Source organism: Gavialis gangeticus, unplaced genomic scaffold (genome assembly GCF_001723915.1).
Source record: "Gavialis gangeticus isolate Ggan-Ray unplaced genomic scaffold, GavGan_comp1, whole genome shotgun sequence".
Lineage (NCBI taxonomy): Eukaryota > Metazoa > Chordata > Crocodylia > Gavialidae > Gavialis > Gavialis gangeticus.
In genome coordinates this window covers 1184512-1195473 of record NW_017729004.1, presented here as the reverse complement: position 1 = coordinate 1195473, position 10962 = coordinate 1184512, and the positions used below count along the sequence as shown (strand labels likewise).

Genomic DNA, 10962 nt, shown 5'->3' with positions numbered 1-10962 from the left:
CCCCCCCCCCCCAAAATCCAACCCCCCCAAAAAAACCTTCTCACCTTCCATGGTTTTTCTGGAATTGGAGGATCTTCAATTTCAGCATCAATATCACTAGCATGCACCCAAGTGTCATAGCTAAAAGAGAAATCAGAAAAGAAAAATGAATTGCTTCTGTGGGTAATTCATCCAGAAAAAAAAAGAGAGTTATAGACAAGAGCATTTACTGAGCTATCAGAACATGTTCAAAGCAGACCACCAGGACTGAAGCATCACAAATGAATACCACGTTAACAACAGGAACATTTGCTCACTTCCCTTAGAGGAGTAATCCAAGGAAATGCAATAGGTAAAGACAACGAGCAGCCCCATGCAGTCTGCCAATGTATTATTTACATTCAGAGACGTACACAAGCTCACTGCAGTGAAGTGGCATACATTTCCTAGCAGCTTCAGACTTCAGTGGTCTGCGGGGAATTTCTGAGTAGCTACCTCCTATGCCGATATACAAGTTTATTAAAGTGCTTCCTTCTCTCATTAGTTTGAATTCAGGCCTCTGAACTCCTACTGCTTCTCCTGCTGTGGAACCCGTCTGACCATTATTTATCTGTTTCACCTACCAGTATGACATCCCACAAAACCTGAAAATGATGATAAGGCTATAAACAAACAGGCCACTTGCTCTTTGCTCTGTTGCTGCATCTTGCGCTTTGTTCTAGACTTGATAATTAGCAGGCTGTAGTATTTTTATAGAATCATAGAAAATTAGGGCTGGAAGGGACCTCAGGAGGTCGCATCTAGTGCAACCCCCTGCTCCAAGCAGGACCAGCCCCAACTACATCATCCCAGCCAAGGCTTTTCCTTGCTTTCATTTGGCCTGCCTAAGTCTTGCTTGGTATATGAATGCAGTCGGTTCATAAACCTGACTGCAAGTGATCTCAGAGTGCATTTGAATTCTAAACAGTGCCTTTAAAAACCTACATTGGAAGGTTCCATATTTATTCTCAATAACTTTCAGATCCAATTGGTTTGGTTTATAGAAGTAGGGGGTGGAGGGTTGGGGGTATTTTCATACACAGTAAACACCAAAAAGGACTTGAAAACATAGCTGTGTTCCGCTTCTTACACACCCCAGCAGAGTAATAAGGATCATAAAGCTAGAACTCCATTATCAGCTGTGCTTTTCAATTAGTAATTAGCCATAAGAACAAAACTGCCCAAAAAAGGCAGCAGACTCTCCCCATCTCCCGACGTCTTCAAATGAAGACTGAACGCCTTTCAGGAAAATAAGACCCTTCTGGCCTTAAGTATAAGAATTTACAAAAAGACAATGAGGATCAGGAGATTTAGGTTCAATTCTCAGCTCTGCTAAACTTGTCATGACCTCTCTGTATTGACATAAGCGGCTATGTCACTGTAGATTTGTGTCTTAAAGGCATTTTTAGCAGAAATACACAAAGTTTCTGGATACGGTAAGAATGGTAGTATCATTTCTTTGGTATTAGGCAGCAGTAAGACCAATACTGAGCTTGTTTCTAATTCTAGTCTGCTGCAGAAGCCACAAAAAAAAATAAAACCCAATCATTTAGACAGATGGAGCATAAAAGGTTGGAGAGAAAAGAAAAAAAGAAGAGGGCTTCAACTTTTTACACAGAACAAACAGGCCCGAAGTGATGGCAATATTCTGCGAGGGTAGAAAACAGCAGTAGGGCTATCAGCCAGACTTGGGTATCACTTGTTCGTTCTGGAAATCGTGATGATGAAGTTCAATGAACTTCATCACAGCTGCAAAGCAGAAGGCGGATCGATACCAGGAGAAATAAGACTTGATAATCTAGAGGAACAGTAACTCTGTAGTAGATGATAAATTAAATCATCTGCAATTTCAAACCGAGACTTAGCACATTTCTCCCCTTTTCATTACCTGTCTGGGTAAAAGCCCCAGTGTACCAGCACTTGCTTATCCTTTTTCATCACAGGTCTCAACCATTCATCTGAAACAAGGGGAGGGAAAAAGTCAGTTTTAGGTTGCGAGCAGACTCACACAGTAAATTCCTCTTCCATAATCAGACAGAACAGGGTTTATTTCAGTTGCCTCTGCCAAATGTCAGACAAGGTAGGGAAGCTGCAGCTCTCTGAAGATTCATTTCCTTAATTCATCCAGCTATAGCATGCTACAGGAAAGTAGCAAGACAGCAGCAGCCATTTCCCTTCGGATTCTGCATCTCATCAGACCAGGCTAAATAAGATCCATATGCCCAACCAAAAAAATTAGGAAAGCAAAACCAGACCATTTATAAAAGTATTTTGCTATAATCCAATTTCCGAAGAGCCCAGGGTTTATTTGTTTTTAACAAAAAGTCTACTACAGTCCTTCCAGGCCCACAGTGTCTCATGTAAACCCACTGCTGATCTGCTCCCCAGAATAAGTGGTTTTGCAAAATGTATTTTATAGACTTGTTTCGCTAGTATGCTACATCAGTATTAATTACACTGGTAAAAGCACTCCCTACACTTGGAGGAAGTGGCAATTAAGAGCGGCACGATAATAGTCTTCAAAAGATCTGAAAAGCTGCCTTAAGGAAAAGGGAGAACAATCTCTTCCCCTTTAGTGCAGAGGACAAGACAAAGTGGCAGCATCTAATTGCAACAAAGCAGATTAAGATTAGCTCTCAGGAAGAACTTCCTTGCAGGCAGTGGAATACTATCCAGGGATGTTGTGAAATCTCTCTCCTTCCTTAGAGGTTCTAAAGAGGTTCAATAAGATTGAGCAGTGATGAACTAGAACGGTGGATGAACTCAACCTTTTTAGACTCAAGGAATCTCTTGTTAGGTTTAAGACACCCCCTGGAAAGTGCCAGCTCTGAGTTTTCACTCATTTTTGACTATGAAAAAATAATATAGTAAATGTTCTATTGCAAAGAACCTAGAAAGACCACAACAGGTCAGAACTTTTTCTTAGCCCAATGGGCTCTTATTTGAAATGACTGGGTTTATCTTGTGAATCACATCTGCACACCTAACAGTGCTAACACTGCATGGCATTCTGCAGCACCCCTAAAAGGATCTCAAAGCAGCACACTGGTTGAGAATTACTGATCTAGGAGCAGCATTCCCGCATCTGTTCAAGGGGATAGACCAGACTACCCATGAGGTCCCCTCCAACCCTATGATTCTCTGATCCTAGGGTAGCCATAGGCTAAATCTCCATCAACAGCTATACCTATACATACACACTTCAACTCTGCAGACATAAAATTAATCCTTATGAGATTAGCACTCTAGGGACTGGTCACTATTTGAGGGCTTGCGAGTGGCCACGTGAGGGCACTGTGTCCAAAAAGGAACAGTTTTAAGATGATGGGAAGTGCAATGAAAATGGGTTAACACTCTGGCCTGTCTACGCTCTCTCTCAGCCCACCTCCTAATGTGGCTGGCCATCCCTCTTTGCCTGCTGCCAGTCTGATCCTTCCTTGGGCTGGGAACCTGAAATCCCATAGAAAAGATCTCTTGCCATACAACGGCAGCATTGCAGTATGCCAAGGAGACAGATGCTCTGGTCCATGAGGATAAACAGATGTTGTAGCTACTGCTAAACTGAAGAGCCCAACCCTTTCCCATTTTTACCTTGTTAACTGGCAAATATCTACCGCCTCTCTGCGTGTCCTCAGCGTTGACTATCCAGTCACTAATTATTTCCTCTTACTACAATTTACATCCAGCAACCTTCCACGGGCACCACCCTTTCAAGATTGGTACTGAATACTAATCTGAAGGCTACTCTTTCAGTCAGATGAAGGATGATTGTGTAGAGAGAAAGGCAGGCTGACTTGCAGAATTTCCAAGACAATGCTAACCTAGTGAAACTAGGAATCCAGTGCGTTTCCTTCCCGGCTACTCGCAGAGCTAGGACTTGAACACCTGCAACAGCAAGTGGCAGTGACATGCTGGCCATACCAGTAAGAACACAACAGGACTTTCATTGGGTTGCAACAAGGGTGTCAGTGCAGCTTCTACAGGCTGATAGAAGAGTAGTGCTAAAAAACACTGGGGGGGGGTTGAGTAGTATCAGTAGTAAAGGGGTCTAAACACAATTTTTCTCTGTGACAATGGGAAAGGAGGAGTAGGAGAGAGAATTTGAAAATGTTGTACAGAGTCTGGAGAACTCTGCCCAAAATGTAATAACATAGGGCAGATCTGCAGCGTGAACTACATCATAACTTCATTTGGGTTCACGGCTGCATTTTAGTCTAGCTCTCTTTAGCTCTCAGTCTAATGCAAGTTCACTAGCCAGAGAGGTAGCTTGGACCAAACTTACTAGAGTAGAAAGAAACGCTTAAATACAGAGACAGGGAAGTCATATATAGCCACTGGAATAGTGATTCTCAAATCAGGGGGCTGAGGCACTGTGGGTGCCTTGAGATCCTTTCAAGGGTGCCAGGCAACTTTAGCACTGTTAAGTTGGAAACACGATTCACAAGATAAGCACAAAGATTTCAAATAGGAATCCAGAGGGTCAAAAATAGTTCTGCCATGTTGAAGTCTTCCTGAGTTCTCTGCAACAGAAGAAGTGTTCTATTATTTTTCTGTAGTCAGAAAAAGTGAAAACTAAGAGCTGGCATTTTTCAAAGAGTGCCTTGAGTCTAATGAGGGTGAGAACCACTGCATTAGAGATGGAGGCATTTTGTACTTCTCACAAGAGACACCCGGGGATAAATAGAAGCATGCTCCACCCTACGTGGAAGTAAATGCTGCCATCTAGCGGCATTGAACTGTCAGAGCTTAATCCAGCTTGCACTGCAGCTTGCTACGTCCCAAATTCAGGTTCTGAACAACAAATTAAAACCAGACAGTAAATGTCACTGAAGCTATTTTTGTACAGTCTTTATTTAATAGGCTGAACATCTTTAATAATTCACTGTTATACAACAAGCATGGTAAATTGCAATATAATCTATACTGACTTCACTGACTTTTACTGCTTTCATTGCTAACAGTTTCAGCAATGCAGACACACACTAAGCAGCAAGGATGCTACTGCTCTTCTAGCATAGAAAGGGATTTTAATTCTCACTTGTGTCATCTGTGCCCTTCACCTCATCTAGTTCTCTCTCATGGCAGGGGGATGGACTTTCATGCCTAATCATATATTATTGGTTCAGTCACAAGTTGGCTTTTAATGAAACTTTTGTACACAGAAGGGAATTTTCAGTGTGGAGCTATTTTAGCCCCAATCCCCTAGTTCACAGCTTGAAATCCACAACTTTTCAAGAGCTGGGTCTGCTACTTTGACTGGGGGCAATGTCACTGGAAGACAATGAACTTGATGCACTCAGTTTTAAGCCCTGCTTCCACAATCCACCCATCTTCCTATCCAAGGGAATTTCTAGTTATCCCCACATCTCAATTTGTTTCACATTTTCTCCAGATTACAAATTATTTGGGGCAGGGAATGTGGGCTGCCTTGTACACAACCACGTGCTCCACACTTACTACTATCACTAAAACTTTCATCAAACCCCTGAAGGGTCATTAAATCAATGCATGCATATTTGAAGACTTTCCAAAAACACATTACCAGCTCTAATGCATCGGATATACCCATTACATTTTGTTGGAGGCAGAACCATCCAAGATTACATAACGTTTCAAATCCAATCTTAAAAAGGTACTGCTTTTCAATGCATGTCAGTATTAAGCTGAGCATACCTAACAGTTCTGCACAGCATCCATCACATTAGTTACACAATCCTTTATTTACAAAAGAAGAAAAATAAACTCTTAAATAGGATTTACCATCATCCAGTGAGGTAGGACTGGGATAAACATGGTGGGTTGCCTTCGACTTCTCCTCAGTTACTGTTCCCTAGATAGGGGGAAAAAAGTGAAATATTCCATTAGAATCCTCAGCTTTAACAATATAAATGACTTCCTAAAGAACAACTTGCTGTTCAGTAATAATACTTAAATATGATCTTGGTTATCTAGAATAATGCAGAAAGATCCAGTACATAAGTATTCAACCCAATTACTTGGTTCCAAAAGTGCCAGAAGAATTGCACCCTGATGATAATCTAATCCAGAGGTTCTCAAACTGTGGTCCATGAGCTCCATTCAGGTGATCCGCAGAAATTTGGGTGCGGAACAACCGAGAATATCACTACACAGCCCTGCACTTAATCTCTGCCATCAGAAAAAATAAATCAAGTGGTCCGCCAAGACCCTCAGCAATTTTCAAGTGGTCCATGAAAAAAAAAAAAAGTTTGAGAACCACTGATGATCTTCTGCATTATACAAGACTATTTCACCTAGCATTTCTTGTACGCTTTGCGAGACACCAAGTAACAGAGAATCCACCACACCTTTGGGGAAGTGGTGGCAATGTTTAGTTACCCTCATAGTTAAAAGTCTGTGTGCGACTTCCACTGCGAGTTGGTATCTAACATTAGCTTCTAGCCATTATATCTAGTTATGGTTGGTCTCCTAAAATAAAAAGAGCCCCTGATATCAAATCTCCTTTCAGTGTAAAATACTTACAGGCCATGACCTCTTAGCATTTTGATAGGTTAAACAAATCTCTAGCTACTAATTTCCAAGCCTCCAAGCATTGTTCTCGCAGCTATTCTTTGAGCCATGTCTAATTTTTCTTTCTTTTTAAGTAAGGGCATCAGGACTAGAAACAGCATTCCAGCTGTATGCTCAACGGCAGTGAACACAGGAAGAACAAACTCCTGACTTGTATACTGTGCAGTATGATACTAATTGGTTTTATACAGCTAGAGATTACATACACCCTTTGGGCCACAGCCCTGGGATAATGGTCATGATTATTCATTATATGCAAACAGTTGCATTCTGCACATGCTGTAATCAGGAGGGCTGGGAAGTAGTATAACCACAGAGCTGGGAGCTACAGGAGTCATGGCAAAAGGAAATGAAATAAGGGTGAAATCAAGATAATGACACAGCACCAGAAGTAACATTAGTACAATATAAGATTTATCAATTTGGCAAGAAAGGAGATGGAAAAAAATATGGCTATGGATTATTTTTATTATTACTATTATTTTCAATTCTGCTTGGCCATATTTCTATTCCAAATCTATACATTAGGGTTAGAAAAAAGTACCTTTTTAAATATGAATACAAAATGCCTTTTGAGTTATTGCTGAAGGCGCGCAGAATTTATTATGCTGCACTACATGTGCTTCATGAACGCTACCTCTACTCGAATATATAAGAGCAATAGCAAACATTTTAGACTAAAGTGAATAATTAAAAGAACATACAATTAAAAATTGAGTCATTTGTAAATTCAAAATTATTTCTAGGCACCAGAATATAGCTCAGGATATGGACAAAAAACACATTCCAGTAAGCTACAGAGGGCAGGCGCACATTGCATTTCAGCTGCTCTCCAGTGACGGTCTGTGCACTCACCATTTCCCTGCAATAGGTGAAAGCTAAACTAGGCTCACTTTGCCCTTTTTCACTTAAAGTAAGGTGTGCCAGACTAGCTTTCCTTTACTGTGGGGTAAGCGTGGGCCCCAAACAGTCAGCACACACACCAGCTTCCCCAATGATAAGTCTAGTCCCCTATTCTTCTTTGCAGCTGCGTCTCCAATCCAACCTTTCTGTATGATCTGCTCCCAATATCCTGAACAAGGCACTGCTTCTGGTGTTGCCAGATCTTGTGGGGTGCATTGCAGTGCTACAGGGCATCTCGGGAGATGATCCATGGTTTGCTTCTCCTGACAAACACGTTGGTTGGTTGCATAGAAACCCCATGATTTCATGAGAAATCACAGCCCCCCATGTTAGCTCACTGTAATTTGCTCATTTGTCCCCAACTCAGTACATCTAAACTGGAGGAGCCTTAGCTTGTTTCTAATGTGCCCAGTGAGACAGTTATTGCCATAACTTGAATAGTGATAATTATGCATCCTATAACTCATGACAGTAGGGTAGCGCATGACCTCCTTAGGTCACTGGCCTGACAAGTAACTTACACGACGAAGAAAAGAGCTGTACGCTGCTTGGACAGCTACAAGGAGCGTTATGTACCATGGATCTGAGGAAAATTATATTAATTTTTTCTCTGACACTGTAACTAGATCACCAGATGGTATCTGCATGAGGACTAATTGACCCAGGACTTATTATAGCTAGTTCAAGCACACAGACACAGAGAACACAGAAACCTTTCTATTTTACCTTTGGAGGCATTTGGTTCAATAATATCCCCTGGCAACAAGTTCTAGAGGCAGTTATAGGCTATTAAAAACAATCCCTTTTATTTCAGTCAGTCACACTGCAAGTCCTTGAAGAACAGTGTCCTTAACTTGCTGGATCACCCTGTCAAAGACTTCAAACTTTCTTTTTATGTCGCTTATAAATGACATTATTTAAATTACTCTTTTAAAACTCAGCCAACATAAGCAATAAAGTGTAAGATTGAGAGCTTAACACAGTAGATTTAAAGAACGTGTCTTCCAAAACACCAGTGAAAAATGAAAGGAGTTTTTATTGCAGAACAGGGAAAAAGCTATTAGTCTGATTGAGGCTATTATTTAAACATTACAAAAAGAGCCGATGCTAAATTTTCCTGCGAATCTGATGATGTGCTGAATAGGTGATTCTTAACTTTTCAGACAAAGACTGAGAACAAGTGCCCAAAGCTAAACTACGTTCACACGTACCTGGCCTGGCAATAAAAAGTTTCACCATGGGCCACTACTCCCAGACCCACATGCTCCTGGCAGCTCTGCAAGGCTTCACTACAACAGCTGGGCCACCCGAGGAACAAGCCCACCAGGAAAGCAGCACCTGGCTGACATCCTGGGAGTATCTCTAGGGACTGCCAGCCAGTTGTCAACAGAAACTATTCCACTCAACAAGACAATATAGCAACTCCACAGCATAGCAGAGATCTCTGCCCTGCCACCAGAGAAAGGCTTTGAGCAGGGTGGGTTTGATTTAAATTACTGCTCAGAAAGCCTCAATTTTATCACTGTTTTCTACAAAAAGTGCACTCTTGTTGTTTGATATAACCTTAACACATACTATTCATAACTCAGAAACAGGTGTAGGTTTCATTTTTAGAAAGCACACACTATACATTTTAAAGCAGTAATTTTGATATGTTTTCAGATTAATTTTGCAACTACATCAGAAAATTGAATTATGATATGGTTATTTTATTTAACAAAGCTAACTGAAGGAGATACTTGTGAAGTCACTGGGAGGTGAACTATCTCCAATTCACTAGATTAATCATAGATATTTGAGGGATGTTTTTGCCATGCTGTATTAGAATGACACCAAATGAGCAGTGCAGCCATATGTTATTAGCTTGGGGCTTTCTTCCCTTTCTTCTAGATTTCTTTTCATCTTTGATTCCTTTTTTTTTTTTTTTTTTTTTTTTTTTTACAGCCTGGCAAGCCTGCTGCCATGATAGGTTTTCCTGTTTAGATCTCAAATCAATGGATAGGCTATACTCAAACTTATCCCTACAAGAGGGTTGACAGGTGGGTAATCAGGTCTGATGGCTCTCACCTCCATATACTGTTGGTTAACAAGGATGTTCTCTCTCAAGACACACATCCACAGTCTGAGAACCGAAACAAAGCATCACAGAGATGCTTAATGGGATCTTTTAGACTGAGCACTCAGTCTCATTGGGTAGAGTGGTTTTCTTTACTAATCTAGAGAGGAGCCTCTGGAAACCCCATATGATTGGGCCCTTAACATAGTCCATGGCCTCTTGTGGCCTTTTTATGAAACTTTTCTGAAAAGGTTACATGAATATATTGCCTCAAATAGTATACAACTAGAAGTTATAATCCCTATTCCACGATGATATATTTGAGCTTTAATATATCTTAAATTAAAACCATCTTTATGGGGGGGGGGGTTAAAAGCATCTTTAAAATAATCAAAAATATGATTAAATTGAAAAAAGTCTGATCTAAATAAATAAAAATCACTGATTTTTACCCACCCTGGCTTTGAGTATGAATGCACCGAAGTTCTGCAAGCAGTGCTCTGCCATGTATGCTGGGCCCAAGAAAGGCTTCAGTTAACTTAATATTTCTTTTACATTAACAGGTAAGGGACTATTTAGAAAAGTGGGACGTGTACAAGTACATGGGGAGAGGCACAATGCACCCAAGGGTGTTAACAGAGTTGGCCAATGGAACCACAGAGCCACCGGCCATTATCTTTGGAAACTCATGGTGATGGGGACAGGTGCCAGACAATTGTAAAAGGGTAAATATAATGTCCATCTTTAAGAAAAGGAAGGAGGAGGATCTGGGGAACAACAGACAGGTCAGCCTCACCTCAGTACCTGGAAAAATTATGGAGCAAGTCCCCAAGGAATCTATTTCTAAACACTTGAAGAAGAAGGTCATTAGGAATAGTCAACATGATTCACCAATGGCAAGTCATGCCTGACCAACCTGACTGCATTCTATGACGAGATGACAGGCTCTGTGGATGCATGGAGTGGATGTGATATACCTTGACTTCACCAGTTGTTTTTTTAATATGGTCTCCCACAACATATACATAAGCAAGCTAAGGAAGTATGGATTGGATGAATGGATTGAAAAGTGAACAGAAAACTGGCTGGGTTGTCAGGCTCAAAGGGTAGCAAAGCTATGGCTCAATGTCTAGTTTGCAGCCAGTATCATGTGGAGTGTACCAGGAGGTGGTCCTGGAGCCACTTTTGTTCAATATCTTCATCAGTGACCTGGAAGATGGATTGCACTGCACCCTCAGCAAGTTTGCAGTTGACACCAAACTGGGAGGAGTACAAGACACACTGGAAGGTACAGCTAGGATTCAGAGAGACCTGAAGGAATTGGAGCATTGGGCCAAAAGAAATCTCATGAGGTTCAATAAAAACAAGTGCAAAGTCCTGTATTTAGGATGGAATAATCCCATGCACCAGTACAGGCTGGGGGATGACTGGCTAAG

At 41.2% G+C, this 10962-nt stretch overlaps 1 protein-coding gene across 1 annotated transcript in view; it reads right to left on the bottom strand.

Annotated features, from left to right (window-relative positions):
* SMARCC1 (SWI/SNF related, matrix associated, actin dependent regulator of chromatin subfamily c member 1) overlaps positions 1 to 10962 on the bottom strand; it is a 200010-nt gene that overhangs the window by 161354 nt on the left and 27694 nt on the right. Inside the window, exons 6-8 of the mRNA XM_019507918.1 lie at positions 5779 to 5848; positions 1907 to 1976; positions 45 to 120 (exon numbers count right to left, since the gene is read on the bottom strand). Of these exons, the coding sequence (XP_019363463.1) occupies positions 45 to 120; positions 1907 to 1976; positions 5779 to 5848 (216 nt within the window). The remainder of the gene's footprint in view (positions 1 to 44; positions 121 to 1906; positions 1977 to 5778; positions 5849 to 10962) is intronic.